The 23374-nt window shown below is 54.1% G+C and overlaps 1 protein-coding gene across 5 annotated transcripts in view; it reads right to left on the reverse strand.

Annotated features, from left to right (window-relative positions):
- CLMN (calmin) overlaps window positions 1-22789 on the reverse strand; it is a 123713-nt gene extending 100924 nt beyond the window's left edge. For 3 of the 5 annotated variants that reach the window (XM_044774265.2, XM_044774269.2, XM_070514260.1), the window contains exon 1: window positions 22576-22787. In XM_044774265.2, coding sequence (XP_044630200.2) covers window positions 22576-22657 — 82 coding nt within the window. In that variant the 5' untranslated portion in view covers window positions 22658-22787. Of the gene's footprint in view, window positions 1-22575 lie in introns of all 5 variants that reach the window. The other 2 variants (XM_044774263.2, XM_070514257.1) reach the window with 1 other exon arrangement.
- Between the last annotated feature and the right edge of the window lie 585 nt (window positions 22790-23374).

A 23374-nucleotide genomic window follows, 5' to 3' on the forward strand; every position in this document is an offset into this window, starting at 1 on the left:
CCAGGGAGGGCTCTGGGCTTGGTGCCTGTTGGGGCCAGAGGGAAAGGGTGGCCATGAGACTCCCCGCTGTGGCTCTGCCCCAGGTCTCACTTTACTGGGCTTGAAAGAAGTCTGTGAAGGCTCATTTACAAGGTAAATCTATGCCTGGGGCTCAGCGGGGTTCCTGCGGCTTTTATAAGGAAGAGATTTCAAAGATCAGTTTAGAAAGGGCTTAGTTACATCAGCGGTCACAGAACTGAAAAAAGGCCTCTTTTGAGCCGTCCTGTTGAAGTGGACATGCCAGCGACACGAAATAAACAGCGATAAGGAGATTCGCAGCTCGTTGGTGGTGCCCTCTCCGTTTTAAAGCCAGATTGATGGAGGTGTAATTTACATACCGTAAAATGCCCCCTTTCTTGTGTACACTTCTGTGAGTTTTGACGAATAAAGTCATGTAAACACGACCACATTCAAGATAGAGAAGAATCTATCACCCCAAAGAGTCCCTTTGTGTCCCAATGCTGTCACTCCTCTTCCCCGACAGCCCAGCCCTGGACAACCACAGACCCACTTTTTGGTTCTGATAATGCTGCCTTTTCCAGAACATCCTATCCAAGGGCTCAGATGTAGGCCTTTCGAATTTAGCTGCTTGGGGCCGGCGGGGTGACGCAGCGTTTAAGTGCACAAATTCCGCTTCTCAGCGGCCCGGGGTTTGCCGGTTCAGATCCTGGGTGTGGACATGGCACCACTTGGCAAAAAGCCATGCTGTGGTAGGCGTCCCACGTATAAAGTAGAGGAAGATGGGCACGGATGTTAGCTCAGGGCTAATCTTCCTCAAAAGAAAAATGTATAAAATAAAATAGAATTTAGCTGCCTCCACTCTGCAGAAGGATCCTGACACCCACCCACGTTCTCTTTTTGCTGAGCAGCGTTCCACACGCAATCTCGTGTCTGTCCACCAGTGGGGGGACATTTGGATCGTGAGAGGGGGTGGTCCTGCACAGCTTCCTCCTGCCCCTCCTGGTCCCCTTGTCCATTGTTCTCCAGGGCCTGGGGCCCAAGCCCAGGGCTCCTTCCCTCCCGCCCTCTGTGAAGCTGATACCCAGAACGGGGACTGGGAAGAGCAAAATGGGGAGGAACGGGCTGACCTCATCTCCCGGCAGGTGCTGGACCAGGAGCCACAGGCGGGCTGAGGGCATGCCCTTCCAGAGATCTCACCCCGCTGTCGGGAGGCGATGCCTCCAGGCGCTTACTATGCATCATGTTCTTGAGCCTCAGTTTCTTCATCTGGAAAATGGGGGAGTTGTCAAAAGTAGCCCTCTCGTGGGATGGTCGTGAAATGCAAGTAATGCCTTCACAAGGTCCCCGGCACACTGTAAGCACTCAGAGGAGTGTGAGCTAGAAACAGAGGTGGTGGACGTGCGCTTGGTTCGCTGACACGTCTCCTCCGAGGACCAGCAGCACCTGCGGACCAGCGAGACGGGCAGATTCTCGGCCCGCCCAGACCTACTGCGTCAGAAGCTGGAGGTGGGGCCCTGACAGCTGTGGTCCCACCAGCCCTGGGGGGATTCTGATGCCCCTAAGGCAGGGTTTCTCAGCCTCCACCGGGGGACATTCTGGGCTGCATCAGTCCCTGTGGTGAGGGCTGTCCGGTGCATTGTAGCATGTTGAGCAGCATCCCTGAACTCCGCCCACTGGAGGCCAAGAGCATCCTCCTGGTTGTGACACCAAAAATGTCTCCAGACATCGTTAAATATCCCCTGGGGGCAACATCGCCCGCCTTGAGACCCACCGACCTACAGTTAGAGCCGCTGTTCCAGAGAGCGTGAGGCAGACCCTCCCTCCAGGGGCCTACAGGGGAACTGTCTTTAGCAATAGTAACCTCCACTGGTCCAGCGCCATGCACCAGCTGGACGCCAGGCCTTACTCCTTGCACAGCACCATTTTACAGATGAGGGAACAGGTTCCAGGGTTTGAAGACACGTGGCTCCTAAGAGGCATAGCCAGACGCAGCCCACGCCGTCGGGCTCCGAGCTGTGGGGTCTCCACCCCACTCACACCGCCTCCCGACTCACGCTGGTCGTCTCTTCCTTCTCTGTCCTCGTCACAGCCACACCTCTCCGTACAGCCCCCTTCCCCAGAAAGCCGTCTCACGTGACTTCGTCCACTCGGGCCACCCTGCGGGACTCCTCTGCTTTCATGCCTGGCTCTCCCAGGGCCATAAATCATCTCCCTGTTATGACCTGTGCCAGCTGGGGAGGGGCAGAGAGGAGCCCACGCTTGAGCTAGACTGTTCTGTTTCATTTTTATCCTTGACTCCCACCCTTTCCCATTAGAACTGGCTTAACAGTTGATTTCTTCTGCCTAAATGCCCAGCAAAGGGAGTCTGGGGGATCCAGAGCCCTCTTCCAAAAAGAAGGCCAGGGGCAGCCCCAAGTGTAAAACTCACCATGAATGTCGGTCAAGAGGCAGAAAATGTCTGACCAGGTCGTCACTTTCAGGGAACCCATCCTAAGAAAATAACCCCCCCGAGTTGGATGGCCGTCCAGAGCTGATGCTCAGGCAGCGGCTCCTTCTGGAAAGCAGCGTCCCACCTCTCAGGAGGGAGCTGGTGAAGACAGGTCCAGCCCAGCGCGTGGTGGCACATGGTGTGTCCATCCCACGGGGACTGCTGGACCGTCTCTGGACCAGGCCCAGACAGGAGGGTAAGACCAGACTCTCCCACAAAGGGTTCACGTCTGATGGAGGAGCGGACAGGTGGCGGCAGCACGACAATGAAGAGACAGGGCTGAGACACGAGGCCAAGGGCAGGGGGGGCCAGGCAGGGCTGCCCAACAGCACGGAAGAAGGCACTGGATGAGGCAGCCACACAGAAAATAAAAAGCAGGACTCAAGCGGGCAATGAACACAAATGTGAAAAATATGAACTCACATGAAAAAAGACCAGAAGGGACGACACAAGAGTAACAGCGCAGTTGCGTTAGGGTGATGGCCCCAAAATACGGTTATACGACCCTTATAACTATATGAAAACAAAACCAGCAATTGCCACAGGTGACGAGCCAGGGGCCACCCCCCCCGCCCCCCGGCAGATCACACCGCTGTACCTCGCCAAGTGCTTCACACACATCATTAATAAGGTGGGCACTCGTTTCCTCCAAGTATAGATGGGGAAACGGGCCCAGGGAGGTCAGGGGGCTCGCCCTCGCATCCATGGTTTTGTGGCACTTAGAACACCCTAGGGCAGGGCCGACCCATCCCTCCCGCCTGCCTTGCCTTCATCACCAGCACCAGACAGAACTGCTCCATGGGCACCCCCAATCACCGTTTTAACTCTTCAACCCCAAAGCTTCTAGATCTGAGCCCACCGAGGCCCAAATGGATGGACCAGTGCGGGATCTACATCCACTGAAGAGGATTCCGGCACATACTTGACGCATTTGCTCAGTGGCCGCTGATCTCCCTGCACCAGGTGTGCAGTCAAATCTACACCTCCCTCCGATCCACATCCTCCTCCAACCCACATCCTTGCCTCCCAGGACACAGGACAGGACAGCGCCACCCTATGTGACTGGGGGCCAGTGACTCAGCGGGGACCGCTCATCGGACTCCGCAGCACAATGTCACCAACACACTTGGCTGAAGAAATGAACACGGCCGATGGCAGGGACCATGCCAACACCACCGCTGTCTGTCATGAGGTGACAAATGTCAGCTACGGAATGCTGAAAGGACGGTGAACACATGGAGTGCTCTTACTGAGTGCGGGGGCCTTATGGACATCCTTTCATCTGACAACCCCTCGAGGAGTGCGAGATTCACCCACGTTTTCTAGAGGAGGCATTCGAGACTCAGAAAGCAGAAACAACTCGTCCTGGGGGGCAGGTAATGCCAGAACAGGTGAGTTTCTTTCCTGTGATGGGGTCAGGGGTCAGGCAGGAATCAAGCTGGGAGTGCCCCCTGAGAATCTCAGGGACAAGCACAGGGCAGTAGCTCAGAAGGGGGCTCGGGGCTCACAGACTCTGCACAGGAAGAAGGGAAACCCAAGTCCCGGAGTCCATGGATTTAGCATGAAAAGGTCCTTAGAAATCATGGTCTAACCTAGTCATGCTGAGTCGAGATAATGCGAGCCATACATGTAACGTGACATTTTCTAGTAGCCACGTTACAGAAAGTCAAACAAAACAGGCGAAACTCATTTAAATAATGTATTTTATTTAACCTACTACATCCAATGTATTATCATTCCAATATGTGAGAATATTTAAAAACTATTAATGACATGTCTTATGTGCTTTTTTTCATAGCAAGTCTTCCAATTTCACGTATGCTCCCATTCACAGACATCTCAATGTGGATGAGATACAACCCTCAATAGCTGCTGGGGGCTGTCGTAATGGACGGGGCACATCTAACCCCTCAATTTGCACTAAAGAAACTGAGGCCAAAGACCTCACTAAGTAACTCACTTAGTGCTTGTCAACTACTGCCATGTGGCTCTGAATGAGGCCAGAGCCACATGCTTGTCAATCACAGGGCCAAACTCAATTTTGGTGTGGGACTGGTGTGGTTCAGTGGAAAGAGAACATGTTTTGGAGCAAGAAAGATCCAAAGCTGAATTCTGATCCTGCCACTAACTAGCTGTGTGGCCGTAGACCTCGTACTTGACCTCTCTGAGCCTCAATTCCCTATCTGAAAAATGGAGATAATTCCCCTAGTCATACCGTTGTGAGAATTAAATATTGGCACACAGCAGGTGTTCAATAAATGGGGACACGAGGGTGACATAGGTGGGGAATATATTGCCATCAACATCCGTGGCATCATCTACATTTTAATCATCTGCAACCCAGAAAAATGATGCTTGAAGGGCGCGGCCCCTCCTGTCTGGGGGGCAGATCTGCCTGGACTGGGGGGGCAGGAAATGAGAGAGACGGGCGAGGGGAGAGGAGAGGACACCTCCACAGGGCATTAGAAGCGCATGCCCGCTGCATTCCAAACCACACAGACGAGTAAAACAAAAGCCACCCAGCTCCGTGGGCCGGCGCCCCAGCCAGCCCGTGTGCTATCAGCGGTGGGAAGCGCCTCCTGGGAGCTGAGCCTATTTGAAAGGAAGCGATCATGGACCTTTTGATCCGTCTGATAATGGCCCAGAGCCACAGTCTATTGCTTTGCTGAGTGGAAAAAATCCAGAACCAGTACCTCCAACTCCAAGACATGCCCATCTTCACCTGGAGTGGGGCTCAAGGGATCCTGCGCTCCGGGCTCCAGATCTAACACAGCCGCTAATGCAGCCCTTGGCAGCTCAAGTCGGCGGAGCCCTGCATGTCCGTGAGCCAGGCTCCCGCCCCCCTCAGCCTCCGGGTGAGTTGTCCCCTCTGCATGGCCTGGTCCTCTCTCCCTTCCTTCTGGCTGACTCCCATTTATTCTGCTCATTTCAACTTAAAATGTCACCTCCTCTGAAAGGCCTTCTATGGCTCCTGATGCAGGGTTTCCTTGTTACACGCTCAGAATAGTCTGCCATCACAGCCGTCACTATATCCCGACGGGACCATGGGGACTGACTCCCTATCATGCAGCAGAGATGGGTCTGTATCTCCCTGGCGTCTGGGAGAGCACCTGGCACCAAGCAGACACTCAATAAATATTTGCCGAAAGTCGCTGCTGCATGAAGTTAGCTCAAGAACCAGAGAGGCTCTGGGTTGGACACGGAGGGAAAGCAGGCAATATTCTGGAAAACAGAAATAAAACTTGCAGCATCTGCACCTGATGCATTAAGTAATTTTTCGTAGAACAATTCCAAAGGGTCAGGCATTATTGCGTCACGTTGCTAGATTCTTCCAACAACCGGAGGGCACTCGGTTATAATGGACACAATTCACAGAACAACGATTACATCAACCACTGATTTTCCAAGAGCGTCAAGGCTGGAGCCTCGTATCAAAGAGTCTTTTGAGCGAGGGGCGCACGCAGTTACAACTCCTCTGTGTTCGAGAGTGGAGCTGGCTCTGTGGAGCAGCACAGTTTCTCCCTTTCCTCTGCATACATGCTACCCTTCTAGTTCTCAAACGGGTGGTACCATTCCCAGGGAGAAACGGTGGGTGAGGTTTTGAGTGTGACATGATTGGCATTTTGTGGGCTCAATCAAGATGCTAAACCTCCTGCAACACATGGAACATCCCACTCAAGGAAGACCATCCTGCTCCAAAAGCCAATAGTGTTCCCCCAATACACTGGGGAAGTTGGCCACAAGCTAGCCTAGGCCACATCCCCGGGGGAAACGGCGGCAGGGGGAAAACGAGCCAAAAAGGTCACATCATTATTAACGAGGACCCACGAAACCAGGTCCTTTTCTCACCCAGGCTGCACCAGTCGCCTTCTGAACATCCCAGCACATCCTGCCTCTGCACCTTGGGTCATGCCAACCTCCTCACTCACTTAGAGGGCAACCCTGCCAGTCTCCACCTCCCCGCATCCCAGCCAACACAAGCTCCTGCTACATGGCACTTGCTGGATGGCTCCCTGTAACCATCTCTCCCATCTCCAAAGGATTCCAGGTCTCCGACAACACAACTCTCTTAGTGCTTGTCCAGTACTGCCTTGTGGTCTCCACAGCATGAGCCCCAAGTGTAGACGCCAAATCTGACCTCAAAATATTGACGAAGTGACTGATTCTTTCATGTCATCCAGTTGAACCCGTACCAAAATATCGTCCACTAGACCAAAAAGAATTCCTCCTTTAAATAAAGAAACATTTATTCCAAAGGTCCTGATTAGTATTGAGCACTCAGCATTCACGACTTCACTGAATCTTCCCAACAATGCTGGGAGGGCATTACTATTATTAAAGTCACATGACAGACAGCAGAGCTCAGAACTCCAGGGGACATGTAATTTGGCTAAAGTTCCACAGCTACAAAGCGAAGGAGCTAAAATTCAAGTCCACACCTGGCTTCCAACACCTCTCTCCCCGACAGCCAGGCAGGCCCTCCTTTCTCTGGTTTTGTTCTTATCGGTCAACTGTGTGTCCCTGGTCAGGGCTGCAGGAGAAGAGGCATCCTTGCAGGGCTCCTGGAGGGTCACCTACTGATTCGGGCTCGGTGCTTCTCCTCCTGGTCATCCAACCCACTCAAAAATCCAGAAGATCAAGTGAAGTCAGCCTGGCGGCATCTGATGGAGGCTCAGGCAGGCTAATGTTTAATCTCGCCATGAAGAACAGCTTAACTTTCAAAGCCTGGCACCAGCCAATTCTCCCCCAGGTAGCTGTGGCTTTGGGCTTAGGACGGTTTTATAGAAGCACGCAGGGTTCCAACATCGAACAATGGAGAAAGCAAGCAACCCGTTCGGTCCGTGGTTTGGCTTTTCTCTCCCGAGGAGCCAACGCGCCCGCGGGCAGCAGAGGCTGCAGCTTTCAAACAGGGACAGCAGCAACAAGAAGCGTGCTATAGTTAGTGCCGGGCTCCAATCAAACCCCACCTGCCAAGCCGAGACCAGCTTTCAGCCCGCCGCTGGATGCCTGGCAGGACCCCGGGGCAAGCCCCGCAGAGGAACCCTCCACCCCCAGAGCTGCATCCGACCTGGACCCCTGACCCCCAGACCTCGGGCCCCCAGCCCCAAGGAACCAGAATGTACGGCTGGGAAAACAGCCATTAGGTGTGATCAAAACCCCTGTGCAATTTCCCCAGTTTCTCCTGGTAACTAGCTGAGCAAGTATCTAGTATCTTCACACTTTGAATCTTCAAGCCCAGGCTGAACACAGCACTCGCATGCCAGCTTCCTGCCCAGCTGTTCTGGGACTTGGAAAGGCAGGAAAGTGACTTCTCAGAAAAGGAGGCAGCCTCAACACAGGCTTCTAACCTCAGCCCATCTCCAAACTCTACTAAAACCTACAGTGAAGAGATTTTGTTTGTTGTATGTATTGAGCATTTAGAATATAAACCCTCAAGGACAGAAAGGACAGAAGAAGGGACGACAGCAAGAAAATTCCGCAGGGTGGAAAGACAGACCGCCCTGCTGATTTAGCAAACTCAAGAGACCTACATCCTAAGTGGCAGCAAAGAAGGACAAAACCCGACCCAACTTATAAACCCCAAGTCCCAACGGGTTCAGGAATGAGAGGCGGCAGGCATCTCTGGAAACGGGCTGGGGTGGAGGAGGCAATAAGAGGAGCAGATGAAGGAACGAGTTGGGTGCCTGTCTCCCCTCTGCTACGTCTCCCAGCTGGGGGACTGTCCCTCCTCCATCGAGCACAAGACTGGAAGCTTATTCCCTAAGGAGGAGGAAACGGAAGGTCTCAGGGCGAACTGTGCTGAAAATGGGCAGATTCCGCGAATTTACACATACTGGATGCAGAGGATGCTCCTGCTCCAAGCCCTCTCCCTTCCCTCCCAGACCCACCCCCACCCCCGCAGCCTGGCCTCGACCACCCAGAATGGAGACTGGAAGACTCTTACCCAGGGAGTCGGACCAGCCCAGGAGGGAAGAGCTAAAGACACTGACATAGGAGTTCTCCAGGACACAAGCCAGCAGGGCCCCATCAGAGAAGCTGCCGGTCAAGAAGTCCCGCCCCCTGTGCACAGAGCTTGCAGGACAGTTTTCAGCCTCCACCTCTTAAATATGACAAGACAACAAGGACTATGAGCTAGCCAAAGAAAGAAGCCTCTAACATGAAAATTCAGACCAAACAAGCATCCATAAACAAAGAGAGAGGGGCAGAAGGAAGACACACAGCGCATCCAACGTGCGCCAGCGTGGCTCTAAGACCTTGCCCTCTAGTATCTCATGTAGTCATCACAACTCTTAAGGCAGATCTCAATTAGTAATATTTTTATTTTAAAGACAAGGTGTTTGGGGAACAGTGCGGTTAAGTGACTTGCCCAGAGCAAGTAAATGTCAGAGCTGAGATTTAAACCAGGCACCCGGCTCCATGCTCTGCATCACCGGCTTTCAAAGCACGGCCCGGCTGGCCCTGTCTGTCAGGAATCTCCTCGGTGTGTAGGAGAAGATGCTGCAGCCCTGACACCAGACCGGACTTCTCTAAAGGACAAGAGAGAGCTCTTGCAAATTAAAAATGTGGCAGATTAAAATACAGAATATAAAATTGATGAAATCTTCCAGGAAGTTGAGCAAAAAGCCAAAGGGATGGAAAATAGAAGGAAGAAAGATAAGGAAATTAGAGGATTAGTCCAGGAGGCCCAATATCCAAACAAAGGGAGTTCTAGAAGATCAGAGAAAACCAAGGAGGAGAAGTCATGATGGAATAATCCAAGAAAACTGCTCAGAACCAAAGGACACAGCTCCAGATGGAAAGGTCTCATTCAGTGCTCAGTACAATGGATGAAAGAGACCAGCACCAGCACGGGTCATCCTGAAGTCTCAGGGCACTGGGGACAGAGAGAGGATCCTGTGAGCTTCCAGACACAACAAACCAGGCCACGCAGAGGATCGGGAATGGCCTCCCACTTCTCAACCACAACCCTGGAAGCTGGAAGACAATGGAGCAAGGCCTTCAAGACTCTCACGGATCTCCAACTTTGACTTTGAGCCCTAGCTCGTCTAGCGATCAAGCACTAGAGGAGACGAAGTTCATTTTCCCATGAAAGTTCTCAGAAAATTCACCACCCAGGCACTTTCTCAAGAAGGGTGTGCTCCTAAATTCAAAGGATTCAGCCATAAGGAGGAAGACAGGAAATGGGAGATCTGGCCCAGGAGAGAGGCAAGGAGGACCACAGGCGATGGTGACAGAGGGCCCAGGCGACAGCCAGGCCCCAAGTGCGGAGGGCAACGAGTCCAGACTGGACAGGTCAGAAGACCTCACCGTGCTCCAGAGGAGGAAACCGAGAGCACATACCTGCTGCATCCACACAACTTCAGGGGCTCATAGACCACTACAGAGAGGTTAGGGAGGAATTAATAAGCACACCCGCCAACAACAGACAATTTCTATTTCCAAGGAAAACAGAAAGCAGAGCAGGAAAGGAAAAGTGATCACAATTTCCGACATGACGAAGTTGAACAGCACTGACCGATAGTAATAGCATAAACCCCAATTACTGGTCTTACCAAAATGATGATGAAAACATATCAGGAAGCTGAGGGGACAAGAAAGATCTGAGGTTAAAGGAAGAGGAGACCCACATCCTTACCTTCCACAGTAAGAAATCGGAGCCTAGGACCAAAAAATCAAGATGAAGCAATGCATACATTATTTTGGAAAATACCAAAATCATCAGCTAAGAAAGTCTGCAAGCAACCGCCTCTGGGAAAAGGGACAATAAGGGAGAAGCACTGTTTTGCATATAAACCTTGGGGAACTGTAACTATGTGTGACTTAGAAAAGGCAATGGAAGGGGGCTGGCCCCGTGGCCGAGTGGTTAAGTTCGCGCGCTCCGCTGTAGGCGGCCCAGTGTTTCGTTGGTTCGAATCCTGGGCGTGGACATGGCACTGCTCGTCAGACCACGCTGAGGCAGCGTCCCGCATGCCACAACTAGAAGGACCCACAACGAAGAATATACAACTATGTACTGGGGGGCTTTGGGGAGAAAAAGGAAAAAATAAAATCTTTACAAAAAAAAAAAAGAAAAGGCAATGGAAGGGGAGTCAGACGTTGATGAGACAGGTGACCTCACCGAAGGTTCTAACAACCGAGAGAAGGCGGGATTGTCCCTCCTTTTACCAAAAAGACACTGTCAGGCTCGGAGACATTAGTTAACCCTAAAGAGATGCTAAAACTAAAAGCTCACTTCTGCCAGATCCCAGCACCTATGCTTTCCCTTTGAGTCCACATTCAAATGTTCAGCAAACATGAACTGGGCACACACTGAGCCTGCGACAGGAGGCTAGGCGCTGGGGGGACACAGTGGTGGATGGGACAGCCGGAGTGCCCCACCCGATGTGGCCTGTGGTCTACCGACAGGAAACAAACCATCACTAATAACAAATCCAAGTGCAGCAGGGCCCACCCCGGGCAGGGGCAATCTATCAAGGGTAACACCGGTCTGACTCCTGGCCTCCTGCCCTGCTAGCCCATCACAGGTCCCACGGCATCAGGGCACCCCGTCCCGCTCATCCCCAACAGGTAAGCCATCAGATCACTGCTCAGCACTTGCCCACAGCACTTCTGGGAACTCAACATGCCATCACCCAGGCCTGTCAACACCCCGCCTCCGAGGCTTTGATTTGGAAGGTATCACATTTTGTTTTGTTTTCCATCAGTCAAGCTCAAAGGCCAGACCGGCTCTGTGGGGGAGAGCGGCACACAATCCCCTGTGTGCATGAAGGGACAGTGAGCACCTTGCACAGAATGGCCTCCAGTAAGTGCTGGCGGGTCCGGGGGGCCAGGGCAAGTCTCGGATACCAGGGTGCAGAATGCAACCTCAGCTGTGCTGCCCACTGGCTGGAGGACGGGGGAAGTGGCTGAACTCCCCCCGGCCTCAGTGCCTGCATCTGTAGAGTGGGGATACAATGTCAGCCTCAGAGGGCTACAGGAGAATTAAATGACCTCATGGGGATGACCGTGTTTCGTAACCTGCCATCACTAAGACAGAACCAGGGATGAAGAGGACAGGACGGTTTCCCATGGCTGCCTCCAGTCACTTCTGCCATAATTCCAAGGTACAGGGCTTTCATCTTGTCAGCCTCTTAGAATGGCACCCTTATCCCCACTCTTCTCAGATCTACCCCTGGGAATGACGGGTCAGGAATCATCGGTTAGGAATTCAGCCTTTATTTAGTGACGGTGTGAGGAACCCGGTGTGGACATGACTACAAACAGAATCAGCCGAGTTACTGACTTCACGCTGATAAGGCTCAGTACCCACGGCTGGCTGACTTCTGGCCCACACCCCTTGGCCTGCTCCAGCTTTCCTGCTGGGTTCCAAGGCAGCTTCCCTCTCCACAGCAGCTGGGCCTCCATCTAGTGCTCTCTCGCCCTCCCCCAAGTCCAAGTCGCCTCGGCCCCCCCGCCTACCACCTCCTCCCGCAACTTACTCCACCTTCTCAGACTTAGTTCTTTTTTTTTGAGGAAGATTAGCCCTGAGCTAACTACTGCCAATCCTCCTCTTTTTGCTGAGGAAGATTGGCCCTGAGCTAACATCCGTGCCCATCTTCCTCTACTTTATATGTGGGACGCCTACCACAGCATGGCTTTTGCCAAGCCGTGCCATGTCCACACCCGGGATCCAAACCAGCAAACCCCGGGCCGCAGAGAAGCAGAACACGCAAACTTAACCGATGCGCCACCGGGCCAGCCCCTCAGACTTAGTTCTGATTCCTGATTCTACCACTTATCAGCTCAGTAGCTTGGCACTGATAACACCTGTGCCGAGCCTTGGTTTTGGGGGGATAGATAATAACGCCCATCACAGGGGTTATCTGGAAGACGTGTCACAGTGCCCAGCATGGTGGTCATCTCCCCACCCCCCACCCTCCTCATATTCATGATATCAATGCCCTATAAACAATTAAGAAGATTTTTACACAATCTGTACTCTGTATTATACATTTAACAACAACAATACCCCAAGTGATCTTCTGTCACTCAAGTCAGGTCCCTGCTAAGTCAGCCTGACAATGAAGACGACGAGCTGCAGCAGAGGGAGCCTTTTCAGCCACACTGCCATCTTCACTGACCGCATGTTCGGGAAATTACTAGAACACTTGATTGCATTTCATCCTTGCTTTATAAAAATAAGTTAAAACAGAAAAAAAGTGAAAGTATCATTATCAGTGATCACTATTGGTCTCATAAACTGAATACCATGGAGATGCTGGAACCAGAGCAATGAAAGTTACAGGTTGACCTTCAACTAGCAAGAGAGGGGAAGTTTATAACAATGGATGAAATGACAGAAGTACAGAACGGTGTTATCCGACCATGCTTAAACAGTGAGGCATGATTAGGACTTTGCTTTCATTCTCTGGGAATTTAGATTCCTCACAACTTAAAGGCCTAGCCTCGGACTTTTAACTTTTGATGTAACGTAAACAAAAGTCGGGAACTGCCTATAAGTCAGTACCCTAATGATGTTCTCTTGTTTTCTAAACAGACTTTGACATTTCGCATCAAGTAGAAGACCGTTTATCCAAAACACCCAGGATTTGACTGCTCCGGGTGAAAACATTTCCGGAGTTCATGTATCTCAACTCTCAAAGAACACAAGGATGAGAACGGAGATGTTACTGCTGCCAGAGCACGCTGAATCTCCGGATCCACACAACAGTGTATGCACCTAGAGGCCACTATGACATCACCCTCCTTGTGCAGAGCCACGGAGCACAGACTGGGCCCTGCGACCTCACTCCCTGGTTATTCACAGCCCTGCACGTATCTCAGATCACCCATCACTGCATCTGGACTCCTGGGTAGTATCCCAGTGCCCTCAGATCATGCTCTCCTGTCCTTTGTCAGGCAGCTCCCTCGGGTTCCATAGCCTAGTGACGGCAGCCCTGTGACCAGAGCCCAGGCCTCTGCACTCCCAACTCAGCCTCGATGCCACCATCCTAGCTGTCCGTCAAACTACCATGGAAACGTAAAGGGTACTCCCAGCATGCAACTGTCTCCCCGCTGTGTCTCTCCCAGGGAAGAGGAGCAGGCTCGAAAGCCACTTCTCCATTCCTCTAACAGTTTCTTGTTGCCGCTGTGACAAATCACCACGTTCTTAGTGGTTTAAAACGACACAAATTTATCTCACATTTCTGGAGGTCAGAAGTCCAAAAGGAGTCTGACAGGTTAAAAATCAAAGTCAGCAGAACTGTGCTCCTTCTGGAGATTCCAAGGGAACATCCATTTCCTTCTCTTTCCCAGGTTTTAATGGCTGCCTGCAGTCCTCAGCTCACGGCCCCTTCCCGCAACGGCATCAGCGACCTCTGCTTCCATCATCACATCTCTCCTCTCTCTCGGGCCTCCCTGCCTTGTTCTTACAGGATGCTTGTGATGAACGGGACCCACCTGGATAATCCAGGATCCTCTCCCCATCTCAAGATCCTTCTCTTAACCGCATCTGCAAATTCCTTTTTACCAAGTAAGGTAACATATTCCCAGGTTCTAGGGATAGGATGTGGGCATCTTTGGGGGGCCGTTCTGAAGACCTACTCCGTGTTAGAGGCTGGTGGGCCAAAGAGAAACACTCTCCTCTCGTGGACCTATTCAGGGTGAGCCGCAGGGAGTCACGAGGCGGTGGCCGTGAATTCCACCCAGGTGGGCGAGGTTCAGGGAGGCTGCTGTGGGCGCAGTCACCGTCACTCTCTGCAGGAGGTGCCGTGCAGACAGGTGCAGGGACAAGAAAGGGCGTGGCCTCTGGGGAAATAGGAAGGCATCTGGGTGCAGCTGGGTCTGGTCCATTCCAGGAAGGACAGGAGGAGTGAGGGGGCCAGAGCACACAGTGGGGCTTCTTCCTGAGGGCAAAGAGGTGTCTTGGCAGATGGTGGACGTGGCAAGAGAAAGATCTCGGGGTTGCAGGGCTGAAGCAGGATTGGAGGCACTGAGAGGCACAAAAACAGTGGTCCTGGCAACTGAGAGCAGGATGTTCCCAAAAGCAGGCAAGGACTCGGGAGGCGGGAGGTGAGGGAGGGGTGGGTGGAGGATACCGCAAGAGGGGTAAGTAAGTGCACCACCAAATTGGCAGGTCATCTCGTGCCCTCGCCACCCCCCGCCCCAGTTCCCGATGAGAAGGCCTCAGAACGCTACTTTTTAAGTATGTCATACCATAGAGGATTAAAAATAGTTTGAAAGAGGAGAGGAATATAAATATCGCAAAGGCTCCTGGCTGCATGGAGAGCCCCCCAGGAGAGGGAGGCAGGAGTGGGGTGTGATGTCACCAGAGTCCTATAGGTCCCTCCAATCAGAGCCCCAGGTCTGCCGGAGCTGAAGGTCCTGCTGGTTGACACCAAAATGACGCTGGGGCTTCTGCAAATTCCCCAAATGGCCCTGGCTTTTCTTCGTCCTCAGGGGCTTTGGTCTAAAATCTCCAAGAAGCAGTGGATCACAGGGCTCAAGAAGGGCAAGAATAAAAGGTGAATGTCAATGGCACGGGCCCTCTGGCCCACCCCCCTGCACTGCCCCCTACTCCTACCGAGGGGCCCACACCTCACCCACCACCGCGCACTCCCCTACTCCCTGGTTGCACACCGCCTGCCTCTGCGGTCACATCACAGATTTTTCCCCACTCCCCCCGCCATCCTCCCACCCTTGAGGCTGGACTGGGCCTCCCCTGCCCCCATGCTCCTGCAGCACCCCCCTTGAGCACCCTCAGTCCTAACACGCTTCTCTCAGCCTCACAATGCGGGTGACCTCTGTGTGCTGCGGTCTCCTGGAGTGACCCATTCATCCCTCCATCCCAGCTCCCAGCCTTTCGGGAGGACACAGTAACAGCTCCTTGACTGCACCAACCAGGCTTCAAGTGGGTACATCCATTTCTAAAGCAGGCCCAGAGCCCACCCAGGCATGCGTCAGCCCTCTGAAAACAAGGCTGGGCCGTGACACGTCCATACAACAAGCTTTCCCTGCTGTTGTCACCGTAAGCATCTCCTACTTGTCATGTGCCCTGAGTCTGGGTTTAGAAAATGAGGTCCCTGCCACCCTTACAGGAGGCTCCCTGGATTCCCACATTCCGAACGGGCCAGGCAGTAACTATTTTTGGTTCTGTGGGTACTCCTCTGTCACTACAACTCGATTACCATTAAATTGCAAAAGCAGCCATGGGCATGTGCAAACGAATGGCCACGGCTGCGTTCCAATAAAACTTTATTCACAAGAACAGGCAGGGGGCCGGATGTGGCCTGTAGTCTGCCATCCCTACTCTGATAAAAAAAAAAAAATTAACAAGAGAAAAGGAGACAGACCAGTGAGGAAAATAAGCCCCCAAAGAGTCTTTAAAGCCACACTTATGATTCTGAAGCTGCCTCTAATTCCCTCTGAGACTGACACAATCTACCGCTGTTAAAAAAAAAAAAAAGAGGTGCGGGGAAGGGGGCCGGGAATAAGGAAAGGTTTCTATGGGAACAGGGAGTTCACTTTTAATGGTTCAACCACCAGAGAGACAATTACTTTATTTTTCTCTCTGCCCCTCTGAAGCAGGGCAGGCGAGACCCACAGCTGGTCGGGCAGGAGAACTCTGCCCAGGGCCTCAGCTGTTCCAGTCCGAAATTCAATGCCAGAGTGTTCCACAGGTCAGGGGGGCAGTTAATGTAATCTGGGCCTCTTCGGCAAAGGGCTGCCTCCCAAGAGCCCTGGACCTGGTCAGAAGTTTCGCCTGCCCGCCCGACTACACGGTGGAGGGCTGCTCCAATGGAGGCAAGGCCAACCGCCAGCCACGGCCGCTCACAAAGGATTCTGTGGCGAAACCTCTTCTGGGTCTGCTGCCAACTGGACCGAGGGCCTCCCTCCCGCTCCTGACAAACCGTTTAGGCGATGGTGCCTGGCCTGGAACACTCTCGTTCCTTGGTACAAATGTGCATGGTTGAAGGCAGGAAGCCCTAGTTTGCCGTGACCGTGGCACCTCCCTGGGCACCTCCAGCTCTGCCCAGCTCGTTCAGAGCAGGTGTTCCAGACCTTCACTGGGCTTTTCATAGAAACGACAACCGATCAGCCAAGAACAAACCACGACTGCACACCATTTGCAGACACGCACGTCTATAACAAAGCTTAGGAGCTGAAACCTTTCCTAGGGGGACCTTCAGCGGGAGTGAGCCTCCAGGCCCTGACAGTGAAAAGGATCCAGGAAGGCAGCCAGCGCTGCTCCATTTGAGCCCCTGACAATCCAACCCTCTCGTTTTGCAGATGAGGAAACTGAGGCACAGCCAGGGGAAGAGATTTCCCAGGATGCCACAGCGAGTCAGCAACAAAGCCAGGTCCCAGACGCAGGCCTTCAGCTGCCCAGTCCTGGCTGTGGCTTCCCCAGCTGCACAGTATGCTCCACCTGGAGGGGCCCCTCAAGAAGAACCCACACCCCGAGTTAGGAACGGAGCTCGGGCTGGAACATAGCCTTTTGAGGGCAAAATCTAGAATTAACGCACAGCCTGTGGCTTGACTCCAGCTGGGGGCCCGTAGGAATGTTCTCCATGCTGATTCACACTTTAGAACCAAGCACACAGCCCCAGGCCAGGGCACTAACAGGCAGAAAGTTCCTGGAGGACGTGAAACCTCTGCATTCGGCTTTTTTGTTTTTTATAGAGAAACCTCCTGTGCAGTTGCCATGCCCTCCAAGAGCCGGGGGAGGCGGAAGCAGGAAAGATTCCTCCTCGGCTCCTTCTCTTCTCTGGGCGGTGATTAACTTTGACCACAGCAATGTCCCTGGTCCCACTGCTGTACCCACAGGGGGTCCAGCGGGATGGGGATGAGAACCGGGGGCAGGGAGGGTGGGGAGTTGCTGCAGAAGAGGCGGGTGTGGCATCCCAAACCAGAGCACAGGGGGCCTCGTACGCCAGGCTAAGGGGCTTGGACTTGATCTTCTAAGCGGTGCAGCCCCACCTTGTTCACATCACAGCATCCCTGGACAATGATGCTGTTCACCCTGGGGTGGACCAAGGAGCTGCCCTAAGCCCACAGGCTGGCCACAGAGATGCAATGAAGGGATTAGCAGGGACGTGCTTTGGGTGGCTGGGTGGCGGGTAGATGGGAGGAGGTGACACAAGGCCCAGAGCCATAAAGAGGTCACTTCGGGCAAGCATGAGGAGAGCCTGGCCTGGGCCTGAGCCAGTGGAATGAAAGGAGGACACGGACAACACGACAAGGGCCGATCTTCCTAACCTCACGGGAACTACCTGCCCCTGAGCTTGCCTTCAGGTTACCCCAAGCTGTATGCAATGTAGAGTGCATGGTCAAGCTTCTGCTCAGCACACAAGGTCCTAATCCACCAGCCCCTCCCCTGACAGGCCTTCCCAGCTCCCAGCCATGAAGCCACCAGCTCCTTGATGTGTGACCATCACACCTGACTCATAGAGCGAGTGCAAGAGGATACGTGGGCTTAGTCTGACCTGGGTTCAAATCTCAGCTCCACCTGCAAGTATCAAGTCCTCGAGTGACCTTGAGGAGTCATTTCACCGTCACTTCTGAAAGGAGCCCCTACCTCAAAGGCTTGTGAAAACACTAATGGGAGCAGTTGGTGCCATGCCTTGCATGCAGGCTACTCTCAGTCAGGTTAACTGTCACCACCTCTGTTTGGCATTCAATCCAATTGCCCCAGATCGCAGCTCCTGTTGCTAGCCCTGGGCAGTACTCTTCCCAACAAATTCGCACCGAGGGAGGCACTGAAGAGGGGATGGGGATGAGGCTCAGGGAGCAGAGCCCAGCTGGCAGCGGTGGACACCCCACCCGGCTCCCCCAGAGCAGCAGTGGGAACAGTCTTACGTCTGCCCAGCCCCCCCCCACGCCGTCCACCTCCAACTCTGAGTGCTGCGCCCTAGCCAAGCCGCTCCAGAACAATGAGGTCAGGGATCCCAGCACCAGACCCGCCGGGCACCAGAGCAACAGGAGACAGCCCCGAACCGAACTGAGGTCTGCGCTGCTAGAAGCAGAAAATTCGAGCCCAGTCTGGCTGGGTGCCCACGATGGCTTCACACTCCTTAGAGGCAGGGACGAGAACCAGCTTTGCAGTCCCTGGTGTCTGCACGATGCTATGGGCCTGGCACATGTTTGCTACAACTGACAGAGAGGGGCTGTGAATTTTGGGGTTGATGGAGGCTTCCTACAAGAATGGGACTGTCTTCAAAATCCTGGCCCAACAGTCCCCTTTGACCCATAGTCAACTGGCCCCAGAACACAGGGCACTCAGCTGGACTCCGAGGCCAAGTCAAGGAGAAAGAGGCGGCAGCCAAAGTGGCCTTGTCATCAGACAGGAGCCAGAGCGTTGCTGCCCACGGCCTGGCAGAGAACGAAGGTACAGACCTGTTACCCAACTGCCTCTAACCTCACTTCTACCAAACGCGTCTCCGAGGAAGTGGGGGCCACCAGGCGAAGGCTGCCAACATCCTGCAATTCCGTTTCTCCTCTCTGAAAAGGTCAACAGCTTGGGCCACCCCCATTTCCGCGCAAGGGACACTGTGAAGGGGCACAGTCAGTCTCTGACCAGAGGGACATCCACGCTCTGCCGGAGAGTCCTGCATTTACAAACATCTTGAGCCATCGAAGCGCACATATCAACGAGGACCTCACCTGCCCACAGGTCAGGTACAGCAAGGTGTGTGACAGGCCTCCTGGGAGGGGTCACACTTTCTGCCCAGACAGGCCAGGAAGTCTTCATTCCAACGTTCCGTGGGGGATGGCCTGGTGACACCACAGTCATAGCTGCAAGGATTCCAGAATTCCACAGTCGGGGCCGTAGACAAAGGCTTCAGATGAGCAAGTGAGCGGAGGCCAACATTTCTCCAAGTTAATTTAAACAGAGAGATATACAGAAAGAAGTAAAGATAGAAATGTATTACTGGACCATCCTTCCCTGACATGCAGCGTCCTCGGGACCGACCCTGGAAGCCCCAGGTCCCAGGACCACGAGAGTCAAAGCTTTCTGAAAAGAACCAGGATGGCTGACCAAGACGCAGCTGCCGCCCACAGCTGGAAGCCGGGAACCCTCCTCAGTCCCTACGATGATTACAGATTCCTGAAATCCCACTGCACCTATCACCACAACAAGTGTGACTGCCTGTGCTCTACAGAAACACACGGCCTAAAACACAGCCCTTCTGCCTGGACTCCTCCTGCCCCCTGAGTGCCATCCACACGGTGTTCAGAAGAACGGGGGCCCCGCCGGCAGCCCACTATCTGGTCATCCAGACACATCCAGGGCTGGGCACCCACCAGCTGGTTTGGGCAGATGCTCTAAGCACAGCAAGGGGTGCCCTCTGGACTTGGCCCCTTGGTTGGGACTTCCTGAGTACCACAGAGACAAGAAGAGAAAACGTCTGTTAAGCATCCAGTCAAGATACAGGGATGCCCGGGAAAAATGAAGAAACAAGACAGATTTCCGCAGCCTCTTCTCAGCGACGCGGGGCAGAGCAGCAACCCCACAGGGCTGGTGTCCCCCCAGACTAAGAGCTCCATTTGTTCACAATAGCCCCAAACTGCAAACAACCCAAATGTCCCTCACCGATGGTCAGACCAACAAACTGCGGTACGTCCACACGATGGAACAGTCCTCAGCCATCACAAGGAATGATGCGGTGCCTGGGTCCAGGGCTGAGAGCTGACACGGATGCACACGCTGGGCCCTAGGGATCTCTTCCAGGCAATGACGATGCTCCCCAAACTGGATTGTTGCGATGTGTGCACAGCTCTGTAGATTTACTAAAAATTATTGAATTGTAAACTTATAACAGGTGGATTTTATGATATGTAAATTATACCTCAATAAAGTCATTTTAATGAAGACTAAAAAAACAGGAACTACTGATACAGGTAAGAACATGGATGAATCGCCCCAACATAATACAGAGGAAAAAACGCCAGTTAGAAAGAATACATACCGTACAATTCAATGTTATATGAAATTTTAGAGGCAAAACTATAGTAATAAGGATCAGAATAGTAGTTATCTCAGGGGGCTGTGACTGACTGGGAAGGGAGACAAGGCACCCATCCAGGGTACTAGAAACCTTCTCACCTTGATCTCGGTGGGGTTCTATGGGGGTTTACGTTCAAGTTTCAACGTAAAAACTTGTTAGGCTTGCACTTAAAATTACGCACATTTTATACACATATATACAATCATATATATAAATATAATGTTTATAAATACATAAACTTTTTAATATTTATAAACATAAATTTATATATATAAATATAAATATAAAGTCATATATAAATTTAAAAGTTTATTTTTTTAAACAGCAAAGCCCACTGATGGTCAAATTGTAACTGGCATTGCCTAAAAGTAAGGACAGTTCACTGGGAGCTGAGAGAGAGAGGAATCCACTCAATGAATTCCTACCCAACCTTCAGAACCCATCTCCAACTGTCCCCCTTTGGTGAGGCCTTCTCTCACACTTCTGGGTGTAACTAACTGCCCACATTGCTGAGCCCTCCTTCACCAAAGTCAGTCCCCCTTGGGAGCTCATCCTAGAGGAATGTAGAAAATTGGTGCACCAAGCATCGGTTACCATGTGTTTATTAAACACCCACTGGTTGTCTAAGACATGCACACACACACACTGTGACAGCCCAAACCAGACGCCATCTCAGCAAAAGAGACCCCCACTCCCAAATAGGATGTCAGTTCTCCCGCAACAGGATCCAGGCGCGAGGCTTATTAACAAAAGGGATCATTTTCAACATATCCAGCTCAATCCTCTTCTCTTTTACACAAATTACAGCCAGAAGAGATGAGGGAGGCCCGAGCAAACTCAGTTTCCAGTGTCCACTGCACTCAGCTACCCCTCCCCCCATTTCAGGTCACCTCCACCTACGCTGTCCCTGCCCAGCCTGGGGGTGGAGCAGACCCACGTGGGCTCCCAGGAAACATTCTATCGGGTGTAATGTTTAAACTCGATTCCTCGGCCACCCCACCCCCCAAGACTGCCCCCTGCTGGCTGGGGCTCCCTGCCCTCCAGCAGTAAAGGCACCACTCCTGCTGAGGGGACACCCACAGCCCCGCCACCCTCCGTCCAGGCGTCCCAGCTCTCTCGGGGCCACCCCCAATCCTGGAATCTCCAGAAACACCAGGCTGCAGGGGAAGCTACTCAAGAAACTTGCCCTGCCCGGGTCCCTGCAGGAGGGGGGCCGGAAGTGGAACTCCGTCCAGCCCTGCAAAGCCCACGAATGCAAACAGAGAGGCTGGAAACACAGCTCCAGGAACACCAGCTTTGGGTGGGTGGGAGCGTTGGGGGCGACTGTGCGTGACTTTTTCTCTCTCAATATTCTTGCGCTTTCTAAGTTTCCACGATGAATAAACTCTTTGGAAAGACGAATACGCTTCATCTGTGGCGGGAGTCACCCCAGCCCTTGTCAGACGCACCGCCCACCCGTTTCTCTCACCTCGTCTCCCGCCGGGTCCTGCGCCCCAGCGGGCGGGCCTCTCGCCCACTCCCCAGTCGAGCCTCCGGCCAGGGGAGGGCAGCCCCCCGAGGAAAGGGGTCGCCTGGGCTGGGTGCCCGCCTCACCCCACAGATCTGCGCCCCCAGCCCCCTTCTCCCCAGCCCAGCCTCTGAGGCAGTGCCCCCCCATTCAATTCCCCTACCCTCAGAGGTACTTAGGAAGTGTGCGAACTCACACACACACACACACACACACAGAGTCGCACTTTCTCCTCCCCTCCCCGACCTGGGCCACCGCCCCCAAGAGCCCACGTACAAACTTCTCCAAACTCGCAGCTGTGGCTGGAGGGGGAGTCGTGACGTCCCCACAAGGAACATAGGACCCCCCCCCCCGCCCCAAACACACACACACATGTGTGCCGCCCCACCCCCTGGGCAATCTGGCCCGGGCGGCAATGCTGGGGTTTGGGGGCGGGTGTCTCCCCCTCTACCCCCAGCATAAGTGACAAGAGCGGGGGCAGGACGGGCCAGGGCGGTGCGAGTCGGAGTCGCCCGGCGTGGGAGCGGCTCCCGGGCTCCCGGGGCGACCCCGATCGAGCCGGCGCGCCTCCCGGGGAGGCTGAGGCACGTTACCTTGCAGGTTCTGGACTCGGATGTCGCTGATCTGTCCGATGAGCTCCTCGCGCTGGAACCAGTCCCATTCGTGCGCAGCCATGAAGCGGGCGGGAGGCCCGGTGCGCCGGGGCCGGGCGAGGAGAGCGGCGGGCGGGCGGGCGAGCGGCACGCACCCGGCGAGGGCGCCGCGGAGCCGGAGGAGCGGCGGCGGGCGGGGCGCGGGCGGGGCGGGCGCGCGGGAGGGCAGCCCCCGCCGCGGGCGGGCAGCGGGCGGGCGCGGGGCGGGGGGTGCGGGGCGCCCGGCTCGAGCTCACTCCCCCATCCGGGGGCGGGGGCCCCGGGGGCGAGGGGCGGGGCGGGGCGGGACGGGGGCGGGAGGCTGGGCTCAGGCCGCTTGCTTTTTTTTTACCAGGGTGTTGTTGGTTGGATTGTTTGGTTGCAAACGCGCGGTGATGCGGCGCGGGGTCCCGGCCCCCAGATTGTGATGTCTCCGGGGGCGGTGGGCCAGGTGACGCAAGCGAGGGGTGAGCCCGCGGGTCCCAGTACCTGGTCCAGCAGGGCCCGCCCCCTCCCACCCCTACGCCCAGCGTCCTCCCCCCACCCCCTGTCCCGGGTATGAACTCCCCCACACACACCCTTCTACTGCGGGTCCCCTGCCCCCGCGCAATTCGCAGTTCGGAGAGGCAGCCCCCCGCGGAGAGGAGGGCCCCAAACCATGCCATCCGCCCCTGAGGACGCCTCGGGGAGCTCCAAGGGCCTGGGAATGGGGCCAATGAGTGTGGAGATAGAGTTAGGGGGAGCTACCCGCTCGTGCGTC

The sequence above is a fragment of the Equus asinus genome, chromosome 7 (genome assembly GCF_041296235.1).
Source record: "Equus asinus isolate D_3611 breed Donkey chromosome 7, EquAss-T2T_v2, whole genome shotgun sequence".
Classification (NCBI taxonomy): Eukaryota; Metazoa; Chordata; class Mammalia; order Perissodactyla; family Equidae; genus Equus; species Equus asinus.